Genomic DNA, 23,880 nt, shown 5'->3' on the forward strand with positions numbered 1-23,880 from the left:
TTCCCGCCAATACCACTGATTATCATGATGATAGCGCATATTGCCTCTCTTTGTTATGGTCTCGTGACTACCAAAATCCCCCCATAAAATGTTTTTCATTTCCAGTTTCATAAATTATCTTTAACTTACTGTGAGACATGTAGACACGGCATGCCAAATTCGTTATCCAATTACAGAGAGACGTCAGGCATGTTGATGTTTACACAAAGTAAACGAATATAGACTAAGAGAAATGGACAGAACCCAACCCCCTCCCCCGGCAGAGAAAATATGATGGTCAAAGTATGAAGGACAGATCAGTAATAAATTGTTTTAATGAAAGGTGTACGATTAATGTTTACGAAGTTGGATTTGGTTGCTGATAACGTTTTGGGGTAGTTCTGTATGAGTCACGGTTTTATCATCACTAAAGTTCACAAACTGTTGCCAAAAGAACGCTTTGTCATGTTTCTTTATCGATCATAACCAAGGTAGGCGAAAGACAAATGTCAATGACATCTTGAAGGGCGCCATTTAAAACCATTAATGTCAACTTCAGGGACATGATTGATATGGAGAGGGCGCGCATATCATATTTCTACCGTGTCGATCACGGTTGTAGCTTTGCGCATTTTTTCTCTTTCGCACGTGTATTCACTGTTGATATATTGTTTTTCATGTATCCCCTGCATGTTTTTATCTCTCCAAGTCGCTGACCTTGCATCTCCTTAACTTTGAAAATTTACGACGATATGTTATCTTTTGAAAGCTCGCAGAAATGATTAAGCGAAATATGACCGGCTACAATAAATCAAAACTCTCTGTGACCCTCTGGAATTTTCCATCACAGGATGAGTAAGCGCATGGATGGCAATGATTTACTTATTTAAAAGATGTTAAATAACGACACACACATGCACGTATGACAAGAAACAAACAAAAATCTGACCTTCTAGATTCTAGCTTTGGTTCTATACAGTTGTATCGCATAGTGCCGCCACCGGCGACATCTCCACGTCCCCCCGTAAATCGTCTGAACTTGAAGAGTTGTCGTGGTCGAACACTCCAAGGTTAAGAAGGAATCCGCAGTTCACTTGTGATGTTGATTAGCTCAGAATAAGAATTGGGATATACCTATTCATTTAATTGCTCATATTGTTTGGTCTTGTGCTATACATGTTTATTAGAACCGCACAGTTTTTTAATTTCCTAGTAATAAAATGAACATTTTCGCGACCATGAAAGTCTTTTTCCTATATTTTCCCCTATCAGTTTTGATTCTGCCATATTTTTGAAAATGTTATCCAGGTTTCTGATATGAGAAAGCCCGAACAGTCGTGTTTGTTGAACAAACGCCAACCCTGCGCCATTTTCATCAATTTAGCGAGGATGCCTTCCAATAAAAACATCATAAAGTACGGGTGGTAGCTCCGTGAGAAAGCAAACATTTATTTGAATACGTACCATCCATCCCCAGGCATCGACCTAATCAAGATTTGCGAAAGGAGATAACCAGGACGAAGGTGAGTCTATTGCATTAGTCACGTGACTTTTATTTTGGTATCCACTGCCCCTCTTGAAATCAATCACTATTTTGGGCGGGATCCGGAATGCTGGGGAAAATATCAATTTGCTGCAACTGACTACTTCCTGACCGTGATATCAATATCTTCTGTCTCTCTTTTATCTTTTGGAAACACGACTACCGACGACTTTCAAACAAAGTTAAACACATTTACCTCAGACTAATAAAAAATGACCTCTGATCTCTTGAGCCCTGTGCCAGTGTCCTGATGGCAATCTAAAGCAGAATTTGCTTGTCATGCAGTACGGCCACCGATTCATCAACATATTTGGAATTTGTTCCAGTGGTAATACACAACAACGATCGTCTCAAACCTGTTTTTATTGGACCAACTTCCCAAGATGGTTCTTTTTTAACGAAGGGCTACAGACAGGGACAGATAGTCGCTAGTCTGTGATACATTTTGAGTGTTGTTATCAATAATTTCCCTTATCAGTGTTATCACTCACATGAGGTTGCGCCCACGGAGTGGCTATCAACAAACGATTAAGCCATGGTCACGCGTTTATTACAATGTCTTAGGGGCTTCAACCTATCGATCACATAGATTACTACCACCACTGCAATAAATTATATTTTTGGTCATAAGTGCCATGAATCATAAAAACTGACTTTGGGAATGTTTAGAAAAACGCTGGCTCTGAAATGTTTATACGATGAAGTGACAAATAATCTATACCATCATGATATTTTTCTTGCGCAATTTAAACACCTTCATGCGCCTTCACGGGTTAAGGCCGACCCTGGGCTATACTTCGGAAAGGCTTCAAACGCTGCCTGTATACCTGTGGGCTGAATTACTGAGAACAATGTTTAAGATGCATGTAACGTTCTCAATTATTGATTACTGAAGTTGATGTGAAGAAGAATAACGGTCTTTCGACAACGAAGTCTACATTAAGCTTTCATGCCAAAAACGCAAGTACTTCACGTTTACTTCAGTGATTCATAATATCAGAGAGAGAGAGCAATTATGTCAATGTATGACTAACGTTTACAGAATGAGTTGAAAGTTTTATAGGATTCATTACCAGCGTTGATACATGTCTGGACCTGCATTAATTTTTAAACAGTGACAAAACTTGATCAAACACGATGTACGCACTGTACTTCCTCCCAGTAATGACTAATAGTATTTCAACATAAAAAAAAACTGTACTTGATACAGACATGAAATTACAGAACATTATTATTAAAGCTCAAATTAAAGGGACTAAAAACTATCTATATTCTCTTTGGATCCCCGACAATTTTGAAAGTAATAATATGAATGAGGTGCACACAGCTGAGTTTTCACTGTTCGCGTGGATAGGTGACTGTACGTATCTTTTCCCTGTCGGGTGGGCTGTTTTTCGTCGATCTGTTGGTAGGGGATGATTGTAGTTTGCATCTTGGAAAAAACGCCTCATAACGCAAATTGAGAAAGGCAACTTTTACGGAACTCCGTGGCGAAAAATCGAACTTTAATATTTGAGAATTTGAGTGTTACCTTTAAAAACAAATAATTTCACAATTTCTTGAAATCGGTTGGTTAACTGCCCAGGTGAACACCGCCTGACACGCTACAACGTGCGCATGAAGTAGCAACAAAACTTTTGAGGAAAAACAACAGAAAGTTTAGGTTCAATAAAAGAGGGCGATCTAACGATTGAATGTTAATATTCAAGATGGCGGCCGACAGTGATCATCATCACCGTCCTGGTTCTTTCAAACAGAAAAATAAGACACATAAGACCGGGAGACACAGAAGCAAAGGTGAAATTGACAGGGAAGTCAAGGGTAAGTATGTCTCGGTCACAATAATGCTTAAACCGGTATAGACACCGGGTGACATGATGGTAAACCGTATCCAGTGCGAACGTGTGGGACTGTACAGTGTACAGAACACGCGTACACGTGGTTTACATTTCGTAATAATATATGGTGGACATGATCGGATGATACGATGTGTAAAGGACATGTATTATGAGAAAATATAGGTTGCCTCCTGATGTAGACTCAGCTCTTTCTTTTTGGAACAAGGGGATTAGCTTCTGGAAGAGAAACGCATTGAAGTTCTTTACGACATGATGCACCGCAACTCACAGGCGCTGGGCACATTCCTGGGATAATAATCATATTTAATGTGTAGAATGTTTATATGACTTGATTATTCAATAAAGAATCACAGTACATGATATTACTGTACAAGAGTATATGCCGGCTAGCGTAATGGAGTGGCTATGGCTACCCATAGTCCGTTTTTAAAGTCTGTGGGCTACCGAGCTTGGGCCTGGCAAACACTCTGAGATTACATAATCATATTTAATGTGTAGAATGTCTATATTACTTGATTATTCAATATAACAGTACATGACATTGCTGTACATGTTGGTTAACATAACCCGTAACCGAGTGGCTATGCATGGCTGCCAGGCTTGGGCCTTGCGAATACGCTGCACTGCTGCACAGAATAAAGAAACCCAGCAGCAGCAGTGCAGCATGTTCGCCGGGCCCAAGCCCAGGAGGCATGGCCACTCAGTTATGCTAGCCGACATGTACAGTAAGATCATGTGCCATGACTCTATATTGAATAATCAAGTCATGTAGACATTTATTACACATTAAATATGATTATGCAGTGTGTTTCCGGGCCCAAGCTCGGCAGTCATAGCCACTCGGTTATGCTAGCTGACATGTACATTATGTCATGTACTGTGTTTCTGAATAATCAAGTCATATAGACATTCTACATATTAAACATGGTTATTAACCAAGAAATGTGCTGAGCACCTGTGCAGCAACTCTCACTACACCAGACTGTAGTGGACCACAGTTGCTTGTGGTCAATAGTATACATGGCGATGGCTGCTGAGGTATGCATCTCTGTGTATCTTACCACAATAGCGATTGTGTGGTGAACATATAACATTGGCATTCGACTCCGCGTGGGTCCCATAGTGCTACAGTTTCATTGCTACAACTTAAATTTCCCGACGAGTTTGTGTGGCGGGAAAAATTACAGTGCGTTTTACCTAGGTACCGCAACTCAGCGTATGACACGGACACATCCACGTACAAAACACATGATTAGCTTGGGTATCACGACACATTTCAAAGCCACCGACTCGTCAAGAGATAAACAGTTGACTAGACTTGATCTACAATGTAACTGTTTCTTTTACAATTTCAGCTACGAGTTCAAGAGGGGAAGGTATTCTCAACAGAAACTAACTAAAAAGCCACACTTGTAGATCAAGTGGTATCTCTCAGTCTAGACAGAGTGGCTGGTTTACTGTAATTAATCAATGAGTCGGTGACTTGCAAATGTGTTGTGAAACCCAAGCTAACCGTTGTTTTGTACGTGGATTGTGTCCGTCTCGTACGCTGAGTTGAGGTGAAACGCACTGTATTGGTCATGGAACTGCAGTAAAGGTCTTCACATGTCTGTTTGCAATTGATGTACCGATACTCTGTACTGTTTGTAGCACAGCAGATGCTGACACGGTTGATGAAAGTGATCTGCATTGAAAATGAGGTCAATTTTGCAATGGCATTAGTGTCAATCCGTACCACAACAACTGAATTCATACTTTTTACATTTGATGCCATAAGTACGGAGCACTACCATTTTGCATTTACTGACTTCAGTTCATGCATATATATATTACAGGTGTTATAGATACAGTGGCTTGTGGTTCAATACAGGGCAAAAGGCCACTGTAAGCATTATCAGAAAGAGAGGAAGTTTGGAAACAGAATTTTCGTTTCTTACAACAGCTGAGGTACAAAGTACTGGTGCTGTGATTGGTCATCTACAATTGCTAGAAACATTTAAATTCGGGTATGCTGATTGAACCAATGAATATACAGCAGCTGTTGTTAGAAACTAAAAAATGGATGTACCCAAATATTCATAGGTCATTTTTCAGCTTGAAGTGCAAGATCATGTAAACCATGGTCTGTGTGTGTCAACCAATCTATCTCAGTGTTTTTGCTTAGGGCGGTAAGCAGGTAAATGTTACCGGGGTTCCCCAGTCATTTTACCGGGGTTCCCCTCGGTATATCAATGTGATCAGATTGGGGGACAGCAGAAATGTTACAGGGGTTCCCAACCATTTACCAATGTTCCCAAACCTTAGCAAAAACACTGTATCTTGTAAAGTTTCCGTGATGATGTTGATAAAAAGAGGGATGGCAATTGTTGTGAAGAGCAGTTTACGAATTGAAGGAGAGGCTCAGTACCTTACTTGAAGTTCTGTAAAATCACTCAGTTACCGCATTTGAACTTCACAGGGAGAGTTGGCGTCAAAATGATCACAAAGAAAATGAAGAGAGAACTGAAGAAGGCAGCCAGGAGAAACAAGGTGACACCTCAGCTTGTGGAAACATGATTGCAGTTTGGAGAAAACCTCTGCAACCATAGAATGAGTCAGAATGCATAGTTTCTGTTCACAAGGTCTACTTAGACATGAACCATAAACCTGACACATCAAATGGAAATATGGCGTGGAATGAAATGTTTGTCTGCATCTCTTTCTGTTCTACCATCATATTACATGCTTGGTTATTTAATTAAGGAATGAGACTCTAATCTCTTCTGTACACCATATGTGCAAGTTCTGTGTCTGTATCGGCATTCCTATCCAGCAGATCTACTTTTACTCCAATCAGGAAGAAACAGCCGTCAGAGTGAATAAGTGTATATAGCATCATATCCATTATCTCTTTGAATGATATCGCATGTATGAAACTGAAAAGCCTGGCAATTAGAAATTTGTCATTTATACAACTTTGAATCCTGTGAACAGTCTAGAAAAAATTATTCAGGGTCATGAAGCACATGTAGCCAAAAGGTCACGCTGAAATGTACACAGTGATGATCAAGGTTTGATATATGTTGAAACCAAGATTATATGTTGAAATCCGGATCTGTAGCAAGCCAAAAGAATAGTAAGTCTTCACTGTATATGGTTGTAATCAGCCAGTTTTATGAGTGCTTTGCATAGTGTCTGTGTTATCTGGAAACATATCCCCTTGAATAATGTCATAGTAAAGTTATGATTGAATTCAGTTGTATTTCAGTTGCTTTTCTTGCTGTATCTCTTTCTCAGTAATCACGTATGTGTTTCATTGATGTATTGAATTTGACAGGCCAAGCAGAGTATGATGAAGAAGCGTGAAGAAGTCATCATGAAAAAGAGAAACATTGGCTCAGCATCGGGAGCCCCACATCTTGTTGTAAGTTGAGAAGTGTGAATGCATCGACATGTCTCTGTGGTCAGTTGGTATTTTCAAGACATCTGCTACACTGTAGCTTGTGGATGAGTGGCAAGTCGATGAGTGGACATGTTGACTGTCTGTCCAAATGACACATACTGGCAGCATTGCATATTGTATCCCACAAACTCTTTGTATTGTATTTGTAACAATTCTTCATAAAATGGTATTTCATCATTTGCCAGTCTGGAAAGAATTATTGCAGTAAATGGGAGTTTGCTCTAAGTCTGAAAGGTGCTAAATTTGATTGCCCGGAGTGGATAAGTGAAAGTCTGTCAACAGCTGTCATATGTACCGTATTCATCTAAAAGTGGACAAAGTAATTATAATTTTAGTGATAAATAGGCAGTATAGTGTAGGAGAAACAAATTTTCTGTATGTGGTTCACAATACACAGTAATTTGTAGGATGTGGATTAACGTTGTATGCTCTGAAAAGTGTTCACGTAGTGTAGGATCTGTTGCTTCCATGGAAACGGATGAAGATTCCATGACATCAGTTCACATCTTTCTCATTTACCCTGTCAGGTCATCCTGCCCTTGTCTGCTGACGTTGACCCTGACAAAGTCAGACAGCAACTTCTGTCATCCGATGAATCAGCTGTAGTTTCAGAAAATAACAACATCACGAATGTCGTGTAAGTTGCAGGTTTTCAAACATTCACTTGTCTTGCATATTACTGGAGACCAAATTAGAGTAGAATTTTTTTGCTGTCAGCTGTCACCAGCTGTCCTTTATGCTACATAATGTTCATATGATACAACCATTGCAGGTGACAAGAAGTTTCCTAGAAACTCTTTGATATCTTGTTTTCATAAACAACCTAGTGTATGATTTCCAATAAGCAAGTACACAGCTATTACACAATGACAACAAAATGCAAATTTGTTTCTAAATAATGCCACTATTCAACCAAATCGCTTTACATGAATTATAGAATTATAATATTGCAACATCTTCTGTCATTTTCAGAGTACCAAGGTTCAAAACAAGAATTTCCTTCCTGACCCCACCATCTGGTAATCTCACTGCAATACTAGAGGCTGCTAAAGTAGCAGACACGCTACTCTGTGTCCTCTCACCCGATGGTGGATGGGATAGCTTTGGTGACCTCTGTTTGACCTGCATCTTTGCCCAGGGTCTTCCTGCTACAGTCCATGTTGTACAGGTGAGGATGGTGTCAGTATTTTCTCTTCATTTCCCCCACAATTTGACAATGACAGGGTTAAGTTGAATCATAAATCTGTAAACTACTTTCACACCATGGTTTGGTCTAGTCCCCTTGTTCACAGTGGCAAATTTTGACCTCTTAACATGGAAATGGGGTGAAAGGTTAGGATTTGATATCATGCAAATCAGAGGGTGACACAGTGTGTGCATAGATTACACATTTTGTTTTTTGCAATAGTGTCTATGAATCTTGCCGTTTGAAACTTCGTAGAGGATGTTTATATCGTGAGACATCATACAAGGAGATACAGATTGCCTTGGTGGATTCTAAACATGACTTGCATTATGGATAAAGCAAATAGATTAAAATTAAAAATATTTAAATGAAAGAGAACCAAAAACATGTGCTGTTGATTTTTCACTCACTTGTCAACTCTGGTGCTGTGCAGATATACCACTCAACAAGGATCAGAGTTACACCTCAGTGTGTTAACTTGTTTTCTGTTTTGTACATTACCAGGGACTCGATGAATTGCCCACGAAGAAACAAGTAGAAGCCAAGAAAAATTTACAGAAAATACTTGAAAAAAGGTAAGCATTGCGTCTGTATGATAATTGATATGTGAAGAAATGGCCATTGTTGGAGAGTAAATATGTATTTTGTGGTTTGGTGAAAGTTTTTGCTGTTTTTTGATGTTCCATTACCGTGATGAAATTTGATGTGGGTCTTTTTATTGCGTGTTATCTATTTTACAGTCTGTAAAAAAATAGACAAGGTTTTGGCCTTTGTCCTCTTTTTCATTAATTATGTTTATTTATGTTTGAGGTACAGTTTACAAAAGAATCCTACGTTTGTATGTAATGTAGAAAGATCCTTTCTTTTTTGAACAGATTTCCAGATAAAAAGCTGCAGACACTGGATACCAACGCGGAGGGCATGCTTGTCATTAGACAGATCACAAATCAAAAGCTGAGAGAGATCAAATACAGGAATCACAGATCATACTTGCTGGCTAGGCATGTAGCATTTGAATCAAATGAGGATTCAGTAAGTATGATTTACTTGGTTGAAATTGTGTCCATTACCATCATTTACACTGTATCTTGTTTTAAAAATCCATTGTTGATAGTTAACTGTACATCAGTTTACACCATGGACTTTCCCTAGGGATATGTAGTGTGCCAAGTAGGATGTACATGTAGCTTATTGGTTTGATAAATATCATTGATATTAATGAATCATTTCAAATCAGCTGGTCAGCCTCAATTGTTCAGTTGCTGTCAATAATTACAATCTACCTTTAATCTTGTGAATTGCTGCACATTAATCCATGGTCTGACCAAATCTTTAGTTTGTAACTGGTAAATGACAGATTATTGATCATGTGTGAACTCTCCCATTGGGCATATCCAGCCTACTGTACATGCCATAATCACTCCAATAGTTCAAATGCGCCATTTGTTCACACATTTATTATTTTTCAGATTTGTAATTTTATTTTAACCTTGGTCGATTTGACCCCTACATAATGTTGTACCTTTCACTTTTCCCCTTTTCAATTGGACCACTATTGTTACCAAATCAACAGGCTGTTCGAAGTTTGTCCCAATGTAAATTGAGAGTACATGTCTACCGAAGGTTCAGATGTGTATGTGAAGCTTGATAAAAAAAGTTGAACAAGTACAATGTGTTCTGTTCATGTGTGTTATCTTTGAACTCATTTCACCTTGAATGGGAATGACATTGATTTTATCTTTTCATCATGATATTCCAATTCAAATTTGTAAATTGTAAATTCGCTCTTGTTTTACATTTCCCACAGTGCTGTTTCACAAGTATTTCTAGTTCTATGTGTTTTAAGGTCAATGTTTGTCTGATACAGACTGTTGCAGGCACACTCAAGGTGTCGGGTTTCATCCGAGGCAATGGCATGTCGGTCAACGGACTGGTACATCTACCAGGATATGGTGACTTCCAGTTGTCACAGATTGACCTCCCGCCTGACCCTTGCCCTTTGAACCCAAGAGTAAAGAAACAGAAGAAAGATAGCATGCAGACGGTGAGTGTGAAACATGACTATAGTGATGGTTGAAGAAGATGGAAAATGTCTGTACTTGCTTATTTCAGCAGAATTAGGTTCTGAGAGCAAGATAAGTAAAGCAGTGATGTGAAAAAAGGTTCCCAGTAGAGTTTTTGTGAATCGAAAAATCTATAGCAGAACCAACATTTAGCTTTTTTCGCACTGTGACAATGTTACCAGGCACATGCCAAAAACGCACACTAAAGAAAATTATATAGATATGGTCCCACTTACTATCTAGCCCTGATCAAAATTTTGACAACTTCTGACTCACTCATTGATTTATGAATTAAAAACAATTAGTTTGGTCTTGTATTTTGATCAAATAGTCATCTTGCAGCTGCTTGAAATACATGTTGTGGCAAATAGGATCATCAAATTGACGCACATTATCTGCTACCTTGAAATAGAGTCTATAGAACAAAAAAGCATCTGCAGCACCATTCAGTACATAGTATGCATTTAAAAGTGTGATTCTCCACACAGGATGACAATGGTATGGATGCCATGGAGGAAGACATCAAACTGCTCGGCAGAGCTGATCCAGCAAGGCAGGAATCTCTGCAGGCAGAAGTTATCCCAGATCCCATGGAGGGTGAACAGACTTGGCCGACAGAGGAAGAATTAGCTGAAGCAGAAGGTTAGTTTGAAAAGTGAATAGTTTACAGGTATGGTCCTATTGATGCTGCTTTGGTTAGGGTGATAGATGCTGTATGCACATAGTCTACTTCATGTGAAGGAAGCAGTATTCTACACACTGTATTAAATGGTATAGCCATTAATTCGCATGATTCCCACCCCAGGGCAAACGGCGCATTTAATACGGTCCTCAATATGGATACCAATGCAGTGATTTCATGTTTTTAGTGTTACATTTTCTGTGTTTATTTACCCAGTCATGTTTCGGTAACCCTTATCCTGCCAGACAAACAACTTCAGCATCTGCCAAGTCAGTAAAAACCAGTATTGATCCAAAATCTATGCATATTTTCACTTACTTATTTGGCAGGGTATGTCATAGCGGGTTTAGCAAGTAAAAATCAGGTTTACAATATTTGTGTTCAGAGCCCGTCAAATGCTCAGGTCCTTGTTCAGATGCAACATATTGGACATGTTATGCCTCACCGCTTTTAACCAACTTGACCTTATGATGACCTATGAACTGACCTTATGGTGACCTATGAACTTAGTAGGATAAGGGTTAAGGTGTGCGATACAGCATCCCTAAGGTGCCATATCAGTACAGTTGTTTACTCTTTGTCTGAATATCTGTATGACTGGGAACATAACTTGCATTGTGGCAGTTTGTTAGTCCCCACGGACACCGTCCGGGGGGACTTATAGGTTTGGTCATGTCCGTGCGTGCGTGCGTCCGTCCGTGCGTCCGTCTGTCCGTTCGTGCGTCCGTCGTTCACGCAGATATCTCAGAGACGCCTAGAGCAATTTCATTCAAACTTGGTACAAAGATAGTACCTACCTCATACAGATGCACGTCGATTTGTTTCACAATGCGATCAAATTTGGCCGTGTTAGAGGACTTTTTAGTTTTCACCTCCATAGACTCCCATGTATAAGGCAGACCATAGACTCCCATGTATAAGGCAGACCATAGACTCCCATGTATAAGGCAGACCATAGACTCCCATGTATAAGGCAGACCATAGACTCCCATGTATAAGGCAGTCCATAGACTCCCATGTATAAGGCAGTCCATAGACTCCCATGTATAAGGCCAAGAAAAATAAAAATTTAGTTTCTCATCGTATTCATATTGCAAAAAGGATGCAGTGACACAGTTTTTAGTCCCCACAGATAAAGTCCAGGGGCTCATAGATTGGGTCATGTCAGTCCGTTAGTCCATCCATGTGAGTCCATCCGTTCACGCAGATATCTCAGACGCTTTGACAAAATGTCACGTGACCTTTGACCTCAAATATACATATTTGTCCATAACTCGGTAACCACAAGTGCTAAACCTTTCATATATGGTATGATGGGACACCCTATGATGCCACATATTGTACCTCATTAATTATGTGCATATCTAATTTTGAGCAAGCCAATAGAGCTAGAGGTCTGATTTTTGGTATATATGGATAACTTAGCAATACAATTTTTTTGACAAAATGTCATGTGACCTTGGTGACCTTTGACCTCAAATATACATATTTGTCCATAACTCAGTAATCACTAATGCTACACCCTTCATATTTGGTATGATGGGACACCTTATGATGCCACATATTGTTCCTCATTAATTATGTGCATATCTAATTTTGAGCGAGCCAATAGAGCCAGAGGTCTGATTTTTGGTATGTACGGATAACTTAGCAATGCTATTTTTTTGACAAAATGTCACGTGACCTCAATTACCTTTGACCTCAAATATACATATTTGTGCATAACTCAGCAACCACAAGTGCTACACTCTTCATATTTGGTATGATGGGACACCTTATGACGCCACATATTGTTCCTCATTAATTATGCACATATCTAATTTTGAGCGAGCCAATAGAGCTAGAGGTCTGATTTTTGGTATATAGGGATAACTTAGCAATACAATTTTTTTGACAAAATGTCACGTGACCTCGGTGACCTTTGACCTCAAATATACATATTTGTCCATAACTCAGTAACCACAAGTGCTACACCCTTCATATTTGGTATGATGGGACACCTTATGACGCCACATATTGTACCTCATTAATTATGCACATATCTAATTTTGAGCGAGCCAATAGAGCTAGAGGTCTGATTTTTGGTATATAGGGATAACTTTGCAATACAATTTTTTTGACAAAATGTCACGTGACCTCAATGACCTTTGACCTCAAATATACATATTTGTCCATAACTCAGTAACCACAAGTGCTACACCCTTCATATTGGTATGATGGGACACCTTATGACGCCACATATTGTACCTCATTAATTATGTGCATATCTAATTTTGAGCAAGCCAATAGAGCTAGAGGTCTGATTTTTGGTATATAGGGATAACTTAGCAATACAATTTTTTTGACAAAATGTCACGTGACCTGAATGACCTTTGACCTCAAATATACATATTTGTCCATAACTCAGTAACCACAAGTGCTACACCCTTCATATTTGGTATGATGGGACACCTTATGACGCCACATATTGTACCTCATTAATTATGCACATATCTAATTTTGAGCGAGCCAATAGAGCTAGAGGTCTGATTTTTGGTATATAGGGATAATTTAGCAATACAATTATTTTGACATAATGTCACGTGACCTCGGTGACCTTTGACCTCAAATATACATATTTGTCCAAAACTCAGTAACCACAAGTGCTACACCCTTCATATTTGGTATGATGGGGGACACCTTATGACGCCACATATTGTACCTCATTAATTATGCACATATCTAATTTTGAGCGAGCCAATAGAGCTAGAGGTCTGATTTTTGGTATGTAGGGATAACTTAGCAATACAATTTTTTTGAAAAAATGTCATGTGACCTCAATGACCTTTGACCTCAAATATACATATTTGTCCATAACTCAGGAACCACAAGTGCTACACCCTTCATATTTGGTATGATGGGACACCTTATGACGCCACATATTGTACCTCATTAATTATGTGCATATCTAATTTTGAGCAAGCCAATAGAGGTAAATGTATGATTTTTAGTATATAGGGACAGACTATAGGATAGAAATTTTTTGACAAAATGTCATGTGACCTCGATAACCTTTTACCTAAAATACACGATTATGTCAATAAATAAGTAACCACAAGTGCTATGTCCTTTATATTTAGTAGGATAGGAGACCTTATGACAACACATGCTTTACCTCGTTAATTATGCCCATATATAATTGTGGGCAAGCCAATAGAGGTAGAGGTCTGAATTTTGGTATATAGGGATTAATTAGCAATACAGTGTTTTTTTTTCAAAATGTCACGTGGCCTTGATTATACATATATATGCATAACTCAGTAACCACAAGTTCTTTACGCTTCAATTTTGATAGGATAGTAGACCTTAAGATGTCACATCTTGTACCTCATTTATTATGCACATATGTATTTCTTGGCAGGCCAATAGAGCTAGAGGTCTGATCTTTTTTCCCGATTTAGAACCATAACTTAGACATGCCTCTTGTTTCAAAATGGGAACAATGACATAGACCTATGTGCCCATAAATCTGAACATATACACTCCAGTGATACTTCTTAAAGGCGGAGCCTCCCTTTAAAAGGGTGCCAACCTATGGCGGCGTTCATTGTATAGGTGGACACCAAACAGGTAACATGAGGGCACACACTCCACAAAATGCCACTTTTTAGTTTTTTCCAGCCGCAAAAACATTGACAGACTGCCAAGCGGTTAGCACGAAGCTGCTGTCGATCAAACCCTGTGGTTATATTCAAATTCTAACTTGACTGGACGATGTTTTTTAAGGAAATTCGAGTGTGGTGCTGAGGAATAAATGACCGTTGGCAATTTGAACCGACCGTCAATCAAACTGTTATATAAGCTCTGTTTGCAGGATTAGCAAAAGGGGACAAAAGATGGAGATCAGTTTGTGTAATTAATGTTATAGAAATCAAACATCGTACTGGCCATGTGTTTGACTGGGAGGAGAACTCCACTAATGCGAGAAACCTGGGATTGAAAAGTGCGGCTTTAATGACCTCATTTCCCTGCCCCATCAAGACTAATACTCCTATTACAAGTGGGGACTATGTCATTGTCAATGACTTGTTAATGGTATATCATATACTTCATTTTCTCCAAATCATGCTTTCCTGATATAAAGCACTCCAAAAAGCTGCCACGGAGAAGAAGAAGATACTGAAGAAAGTTCCTAAGGGAACTTCAGAGTATCAGGCAGCATGGATAGTGGATGAAGATGAGAGAGAAATTGACGATGATGATGATGATGATAACATGGCAGATCATGTGAGTATGGAATATTTGGATCTGTATTAGTATTGAAGCCGAGGATCATAAATACTGTATCTCATGCTGTGTGACATGTAGAATAAATACTTGGCATGTACCTGTAAATTGTGAAGACAGTGATTGATTGTATCTTGCGAAAAGCTACAATACATACGTAGATCCAGATGGATTGGTCCAAGTGTAGATCCAGGTGGACTGGATCAGGCATAGATCCTGGTTCATTTTGATTACACTGCTGGAAATGAAGAGCATAGTGTATGAGATGCAAAGTGTTAACTAAATTAAGGTGAAGATGGTGCAACCGAGAGTAATGAGTTAGCAAGATAGTATTTTGACACACATTGCAGTCTCTCATGTATAATGATATATGACAATCTGATAACAGAAAGGAAAAGTCTATCAGCCCACCAATTCACTCATATCTGTCTTTTTACCATCAAGGATTCCACAGATGACAGTGATGAAGATGGAAGTGATGATGAGGAGTTTGCTGCCATGGAACAGTCTGATGAGGAGGGAGAAGGAAGTGATGGAGACAGAGCAGACATGGAAACGGTCAGTCTTTAAATTGTATTTAAATTGCATCAGGTGTATGTAAGGCAATATTATCATGGCAGAAACGCAATTCAAAATCATCTACTGATCATTTTGTTGTATATGTGATACAATGGTGTCCTTGCGTGCAGCATATGAACAGCGCCCCCAACGGCCACATTTTTTCATACCTTGCCAGATGGGACAATATCATCACAATATCACCGTGAAGTTGTGTGATAGAAAGAGAACACCTTGGTATTTTAGAGACTGTAACATGCATCCATGTGACAATCATGACCTACATCTGCATCAGATCTTTGTCAAGATAATCGTGTCTTTTTTCATTCCCCTTTGTGTCAATGTGATGACAGATAACGGTAACTGAAGTGGATGATGATGAAAAATACGATGAAAATTTAGACTTGGAAGAAGAGAGGACAATGTAAGTTGTTGTATTTCTTAAACACCAATGTCGGTTTAGAAATCAAAATCCTATGACTGCAAGAGCTTATTGTAACTTATGGACTCGCAAAAGTGACGCTCAAAGCGTTTTTTTATGCATGAGAAAGCGTCCAGGTTATCAGTTCTGCACTCCAGAGTTGTAATGCAAGTGTAAGCAGATATTACAGTGCATTATTGGTTTCTGTCATTGCAGGTTGGAGAAATATAGGTCAGAGCGTCAACATGTAATGTTTCCAGATGAAATGGACACACCCATGGATGTGGCAGCAAGAGTGAGATTTCAAAAGTTAGTTACATTAATTCTAGACTTGGTTCAAGTCTGTGATTTGTGAACGTTTGAGTGGGGAGACTAGCTGTGTTCTGTTTCATATAAAACGTGTGAGTGAGGTGAATGCGGTGAGTGAGGAGAACGTGATAATATGGTGTTTGTACATTTTTTCCAATACGCCTAGACAAATTGTTTTATTGTTTAACCAGAGGTGAATAGTATTTTTCACTGTATATGGTTTGAATATTGTGACAGTTTTATGCCACCTTTAACATTGTGATGCACTTACTCTGCATGGAACAGGTATCGAGGTTTGAAAAGTTTCCGGACATCACCGTGGGATCCAAAAGAAAACCTTCCAACAGACTACGCAAGAATTTTTCAATTTCAGAATTTTAAGACAACCTCAAAGAGAGTTGTAAACCAAGAAGTAGAGGAGACAGCCATGGTAAGAAAAGTGAAATTTGCATCAGAGAAAAGTTTACTACTTTGAGAAAGGAATACCTTTTTTTCGATAAGTTAATATTTTAGTAATTTGCTGCTTGCTGGGAACATTGCTTCAATTCCAATTTATCAAAGTTCTTGGATGTATGAGTCTGTGTAGGAAAAATTAGGCAGAGTTGGTCATGAAATAATGAGTAATAGACATATTCACAGATCAAAGATGAGATGAGAAAATGTGTACGTATACAACACAGAGAGAGGCAAGTTAATTGAGCTTTTTACTTTTGCTCCAGAAAGTTCAGATAGACAAATGACAAATAATTTATTAATAACATTCTTGTACATGTGTATTATTTACAGGCTGGTTGGTATGTGACGCTGCATATAGTTAATGTTCCAAAAGTCTTTATGGGTGAGTTCATTTGATAGTTGAGTTCATTTTATGAGTCCTGATAGATCTGTCTAGAAGGTTGTTTATTTATTTATGTTGGAACATTCAACTTTAGGACATGTCAAGAAAAACAGTATTTAGCCATTGTCACTTCACGTCCAGTGTTGTCTGCTGCATACTAGAGTGCACAGTTCAAATGAATGTTTTCTTTTGAATGTACTTGAACAGAAGAGAAAGGCTGTAGTGTATCTGCATTCCTCCTAAACACTCTCAGGTACATGACCTGTGTGGATATAGGTGTAGAGCTGCCATGTTCACTTTTTGAAGAAACATTGAAAATCAAACTGTTGAATCACAGCCTGGCAGTGTTCCTCTCCACTTTTTAGAAAACTTTGACCAGGAGAAACCTCTGGTGGTATTTGCCTTGCTGCAGTATGAGCAAAAGGTGAGTGTAACAACCATTTCTTTGACTTGGCCTGTTCTAGTTAGCCAAGCCTGACCTCAGGAACGATGTATCCTCAACTTGTGTACAGACAATTGAGAGAAACTGTTTTTTAATTGACAAGGTGTGAATAGAAGTGTGATGTCATAATCCTGCAGAAAATTAACAAGTTTATATGATTTTTTTCGCCTCTTTTGTCAGATGTCTGTTTTACACTTTGCTTTGAAGAAATATCACTCATGCAGAGAACCCATCAAGTCGAAGGTAAGTATTCCACATTAGAGAAAGGAACTAAACATTTGGAAAAACAAAATTACAGTAAAACAGAAAGAAGTTTGTGTGTTCAATGCACACCTCTGTTGTATATGAAGTCGAGATAGTACGTAACACTTTGGCTGCCTGATTTTGGAAGTTCATTTTTCTCAAATGCCTCAAATGAAAGGTTTGAGCTTGATTAAGAAAGCTGTGGGACACCTATTAGGCGTACATGTGGTTTGCAGCAGATACTGTGTTCAGTTCATGAACAAAAGTTTTTGCTCTCTGTCTGTAGGAACCTTTAATATTTCAAGTTGGTTGCAGGAGGTTCTCAGCAGGGCCTATCTTTTCTCAGCATACGGTTGGAAACAAACACAAGGTATGATATCTTAAGTGTAAGAGATCTTGGCAGTATGAGCATTAATATCAAGCATCATCTACTGAACTGATTATGAAGTATTTTAGAGCAGAAGGGCTGGAGCACACTGCATAGAAATCTGTTCCTAAAATTTCAGTCATGACATTGCGCCGAGACAACCATCATCATGGAATCATGGAACAGATTCCATTTAACTTTTCTTGTTTTAAAGTAGAACAGATAGTTGTCTCCACAAACATATCTAACGCTGTCATTTCAGAATGGTTATTGTTTTGCAAGCAGGTGTTTCTTTTGCAAAGTCTTGACCGCAAGGGAAAGACCACTGAATAGTTGTTTAAGGTAGAATGTCCCTCAAAAGTGAAAAAACTTTTGCTCAAACTTTCCTCGATGAAACTTCCCACCATTCTTTCACTAAATGAAGAATAAAAATCAGGAATCACTTGGCAAACTTTGGTACTAGAGAGACAAATTACCCAACCTTTCCCAATATTTGAAATTCAAAATCCACATCCATGTGTTTACTCCATGCGGAAAAATAAAATGTTCAATTCTCAAAAAAAACAAGATGGTGGAAACTGTTCTTACTCCAAGAGCTTTGAGAGCCCCACAAGCAGTAGAACAGAAACATATTTCAAAAACTTGAGAGTCCGAATATCTGTCCCTGACTCCCTGAGGCGGACTCTGCAAAGGGTTTCAACATGTTATGGTGTAAACAGCTGGACTGTGGAAAGGCGGTCACATTTTTTCACTCCTTTCAATTCCTACAGAATGAGAGATACTTGAGAAAAGATGGCATCACAGTGGCCAGTGTCTATGCACCGATTACATTTCCACCAGCTTCTGTCCTAGTTTTTAAAGAAAACCTTGATGGTAAGGATCATGAAAAACTCTGACTTACAACGGTAGAATGCACCATAGGGACCAGTGTCTTCAAATGGTCCAAGATCCAAGGTCTGCATTTTTTTACTCACATTTGGTATACCAATGTGAGGTTATCGTATAAGCTGAATTGATTTGCATGTCTGTATATTTGTGGGTATGTGCGGATGTATGTCCGTCACACAAAGGCTCCCATACTGCCAAAGCTACCGTCTCAGTATTTGGTGTACAGGTAGATGTAGGGGTTGAGATGTGAATTTGTTCAAATGAACACATCAGTGTCAAAAATGTGCAATGAGGTAAGAAAAAGGGAATTTCTGCATGTGTGCAGGAGTGACAGGCTAACTCCACTTATCTTGAGTCATTTCCTGTCATTGTTTATGAACTGTTACATATTAACAGAACTGCCCAAACCATAGACAGTAGAGGGGAGGAAGACCTTCAGTAGAGGGGAGTTGTTTATGAATTGTTACATATTAACAGAACTGCCGAAACCATAGACAGTAGAGGGGAGGAAGACCGTCAGTAGAGGGGAGTGTTTATGAACTGTTACCGTCAGTAGAGGGGAGGAAGAGCGTCTATGGTCAAACTAAGAGGGGCTAGCTGCCTTTCAGCTATGCATGTTGCTAAAGTTGACCTCCAGTACCTAAAATTTCGGACCTTAATTACTTTTGTCATTCTTGTTTTTCTGGTTTAAATATTTCTTGTTGTTTTCTGGTTGTACTGTGCAGAAATCATTGTCATAACATCAACGTAGAATTTTCCTGCGCTGAACAGATAGAAACAACATTTATTGTTGATCTTTGTTAACCCACACTGGCATGTACCAATTCTGATCAAATTTGAGCGACACCGTATAATTGCGGTATTTTTTTTCTGGTTGTACTGTGCAGAAATCATTGTCATAACATCGACGTAGAATTTTCCTGCACTGAACAGATAGAAACAACATGTATTGTTGATCTTTGGTACCCATACTGGTATATACCAATTCTGATCAAATGTGAGCGACACGGTATAATTGCGGTATTTTTTAGTGTTTCACTAATCGTAATATTTACACTGATTTTAAAGCGAATAATTTAAGTTTTCCTTGAGCAATGTTGGGTGAACTTACAATACTTTGTTCTTTGAGTCCGGAACAGCAAAGGATCGTGAAAAATTTGAGTCTGAATGTGAAAAGCCATAAAAGGAGCATATCAATAGTTGTAATGTGTGTTTTGTTATGATGTAATGTTTACAATTCAGCAGTGTAGCTGGGAAAATAAAATTACTTCAAGTTAGGTCAGATGCACAGCTATTGAGGTTTCATTTGGTGCATAAATTGATAAAGATTATCGGGTTTTCCCTTCATGCAACCAAAAAGCCACCTTGTTATAGGGGAAAGCCAGGAAACCAAAATACCCTTACCTATTACCGATGTTCCAAAACTTTAGCAAAGAGAGTGTTTTCTCTATTACCTTGCAGGTTCACACACATTTGTAGCTGTAGGCACCTTGCTCGGTGTGGAACCCAACAGAATCGTCTGCAAGAGAGTTGTGCTCAGTGGACATCCTTACAAGATCAACAAGAAGAAATCAGTCTTGCGTTACATGTTTTTTAATCGAGGTGAGTTGTATGTGCATTTCCGTCATGCACCATAAATATATGTATTCATGTAGGCATTTATTTTAGAAGTTTTTTGCAATAAGCTGGGTGCGAGCTTCCTGTAACTGGGGTGGTCATGATTTTTGCAGTAGACAGGCAAAGTGGTCTTTCAAAGTGGATATGGACCAACAGGAAGATTATTGTTATTCAACTATTTTCTTTTCTTTAAAAGTTAGGCATAAGATGGGGGTATGGAACGGTCAAACAGTCTCAAGGACTTCACACATTTGCAAGTCATTAAATCAAATCTTGAAATTAGAAGATATTCATATCGGGTGTGTTGTTCATGAGTTTAACCCTTTTCCTGCCAGACAGTAATAACTGTATCACTTCCCCATCAGCCAAGTCAGTAAAAAGCGGTATTGAGCCAAATATGACGTATTTTCACCCACTTGGCTTGGTATGTTATAGCATCTTTTGTCCAAAAAAATTCAACTTTACAGTATTATGTTTTCAACAACCTTCAAATGTACAGTATTATGTTAAAATACATCATATGGAATACGTTGTGTTTCATTAATTTTAACCATCTTGACCTGGTGGTGAAATATGGACTTGGCAGGAAAAGGGTTAAATGTACCATTGTTTGTAATTTTCAGAAGACATTCTGTGGTTCAAACCGGTTGAACTTTACACCAAATGGGGAAGAAGAGGGCACATAAAAGAACCAATAGGTAAGTTTTTAAGTTGTGCAAGTCTGACCATAGATACTTGTATGCCAAGACACTCAGAGTTTACGAGAGTTGTTGTCAGCGTTTCTTTTGTTTTTATCAGTCCATCTTATCTGAGGAGTTCATATTTTTATCAAACAGATAGTTTAGAATGCATTTCAGGGAAATGACGATGGAGCTCCTCAGTCTTGCTTATGCAGTATTGTTTATTCTCAGAAAATATGTAAATCACGGAATGTGATATAGCGTTGGGCTGTTACTTGTGTAGTTCATTGACAAAACATAAAATATAAATAATCTGTACTTTGTAGGTAGAATTTCCAAAATAGGCGTTTATCAATCAAACCAATGTTTTGTCCTCTGAAAATTGTTTGTGTATGGAGGTGTCTCTTTTGTTTAAATTTTCAGACCTGTATTTTGGCATCATGCCTATAAACTTGTCAAAATACCATACACGTGACAAATAGACTAAACAAAAAAATAAGAAAATATTTCTCATTCCATTGTCAGGTACCCATGGACACATGAAGTGTGTATTTGACGGGCAGCTGAAATCCCAGGATACTGTGTTGATGAACCTGTACAAACGTGTCTACCCAAAATGGACATACGATCCCTACGCCCCTTCTGATCTTCAAGTGAAAATACAAACTCAAGATGATGAAGATGATCACAGTGATTCAGAAATGCAATGATACCATAAATAAACCAGAGTTTTAGAAATCACTATATTCCAATGACAATGACTCTATGCTGGTTGCATGTATGGCCATCAACTCTAGAGTAGCGTTTTGAATGGACAAGTATTGCATGATACAAGTATTTACAAACAGCAGTCACAAGATGCATCATCCAGACTTTTATGTTAAGGAGTCATAAGGAGCCAATGGATTTTCACAATACAAATCTATTTCTCTGCATGAGGATGCTGTCTTTGAATCATCTGACTTCAAAGAAATTCACCTTTCTCACTGATAGGCATGTCCTTGTCTGTGATGCAAACATGGGGTTTAAAAATAATATTTGGTTCTTATATAGCACACATATCCACAAGTACATGTGATCAAGGCGCTTTACAATTATTATTACCCCTGGTCACTGGACCTAATATGATACCACTCAACTCCCTGGGGAGCAGACAACAGCTCACATGTGCAGCAATAAGCGCAGCAGAGCTAAACGCATACATAACAACCTCTGTCCTACCAGGTACCCATCACTCCTGGGTGGGGAGAAGAAATGAGGAATAAAGTGCCTTGCCCAAGGACACAACCCCACAGCCATGCCGGGGCTCGAACTCACCATCCTTTGATCGTGAGTCCACTGCTCTAGCCACTGGCCCATGATGCCTCCAAATATATGAGGACCATTTGATTCTGTAATTCAAAAACATCAGACTTTGCTTTATCTTATGAACTGTACACTTTACCTGACGTTGTAAAAGAGGTTACATACATGACAACCACATAATAATTACTTTGAAATCAAGCTACTAAACTAACAGTTATGATCTGTCACACTTTCATCTGGTGGAATAAAACCGTCAACAACTTTGATTTTATGCAATTGCGTTGCAATCTGTTTTTGATTGACTTTAAACACTTCCTGATCTGCAGGGCATACCTAAGGAAGATGGACTGTTACAGTCGAACACATTCATGTTTTTGACATCCACACTTCACATTACAAGAGGAAGCTTTTCTGAACACAAAGAATGTAAATATTCCAGTATATATTTGATTTGTGTTCTGCCTCTTTTCACCTTTGCTCACATTCCACAATATTCATGTTTGTGCACGAAGTATTGCCACAGGCCATCACCACACTGACAGAAAAAATAGGGGAAAGCCAGAGTAATTAGAGTCTCTTGTAGAAGGATCTAGATTCAGGATATCTGTTGTAAATTGAACTTTTAAGGACATAGGCTAGATTTCACTCAGTCATCCCCATGCATCAGGTTTCACAGGAGATTCACAGTCACTGCATGAGCAATTCCTGCTTTACGGTTTCAGATTACAGATTTACAGGGCAGACAAATTGTCATGCTGCTGTTCTTCAGAGGCAAATTATACTTCAATCAATTTGGCAGTGTTTCAGAGTTTTTGGTTGAACAGGGTAAATTGACATTTACATGTAGAAAGTTATTTTTAGAGACTGTACATGCGTGATGTAATTCCAATGTCATTTCAATAGCATACAGGATGTTCATTACAGAATGTGTTTCTAGTGTTTATCTCTACTTGTATAGGGAAGTGTTGATGCCTGTACCAGGCACTTCATTCCTGGATATCACAAGTAGAATGACACCCACTGTGTGAAGTACCCATCGCAATATCTGTGCAGGTAAAATTGGTAAGATTATATCAACTTCTATAACTTCTTATTAGCAGGACGTGAACATTTCTAATTTAAAATCCGATGCGAACTGAACAAGATTCTGGGTTTTGTATTGGCTTATTAGGGAAACACATTTCTGAATTGG

The 23,880-nt window shown here is 38.6% G+C and overlaps 1 protein-coding gene across 2 annotated transcripts; it reads left to right on the forward strand.

The window, feature by feature from the left end:
- Positions 1-3,220: 3,220 nt before the first annotated feature.
- LOC139135352 (pre-rRNA-processing protein TSR1 homolog) lies at positions 3,221-22,959 on the forward strand. 2 transcript variants are annotated; one of them, XR_011552975.1, is made up of 23 exons: positions 3,221-3,343; positions 5,840-5,910; positions 6,698-6,784; positions 7,351-7,460; positions 7,796-7,991; positions 8,514-8,584; positions 8,885-9,041; positions 9,877-10,053; positions 10,561-10,714; positions 14,878-15,020; positions 15,465-15,578; positions 15,932-16,002; positions 16,216-16,308; positions 16,594-16,738; positions 17,095-17,146; positions 17,512-17,570; positions 17,769-17,831; positions 18,118-18,201; positions 18,969-19,071; positions 20,548-20,688; positions 21,327-21,401; positions 21,909-22,424; positions 22,763-22,959. XR_011552975.1 is itself a non-coding variant. In XM_070702703.1 (22 exons), exons 1-22 carry the CDS (start codon positions 3,232-3,234, stop codon positions 22,091-22,093), a joined length of 2,463 nt encoding a protein of 820 aa, XP_070558804.1. In that variant the 5' UTR covers positions 3,222-3,231; the 3' UTR covers positions 22,094-22,959. The 2 variants fall into 2 exon arrangements, 1 of the variants encoding a protein (XP_070558804.1); XM_070702703.1 differs by having other exon boundaries at positions 3,222-3,343; positions 21,909-22,959.
- The last annotated feature ends 921 nt before the right edge of the window (positions 22,960-23,880 follow it).

This window comes from Ptychodera flava, chromosome 6, assembly GCF_041260155.1.
Source record: "Ptychodera flava strain L36383 chromosome 6, AS_Pfla_20210202, whole genome shotgun sequence".
Classification (NCBI taxonomy): Eukaryota; Metazoa; Hemichordata; class Enteropneusta; family Ptychoderidae; genus Ptychodera; species Ptychodera flava.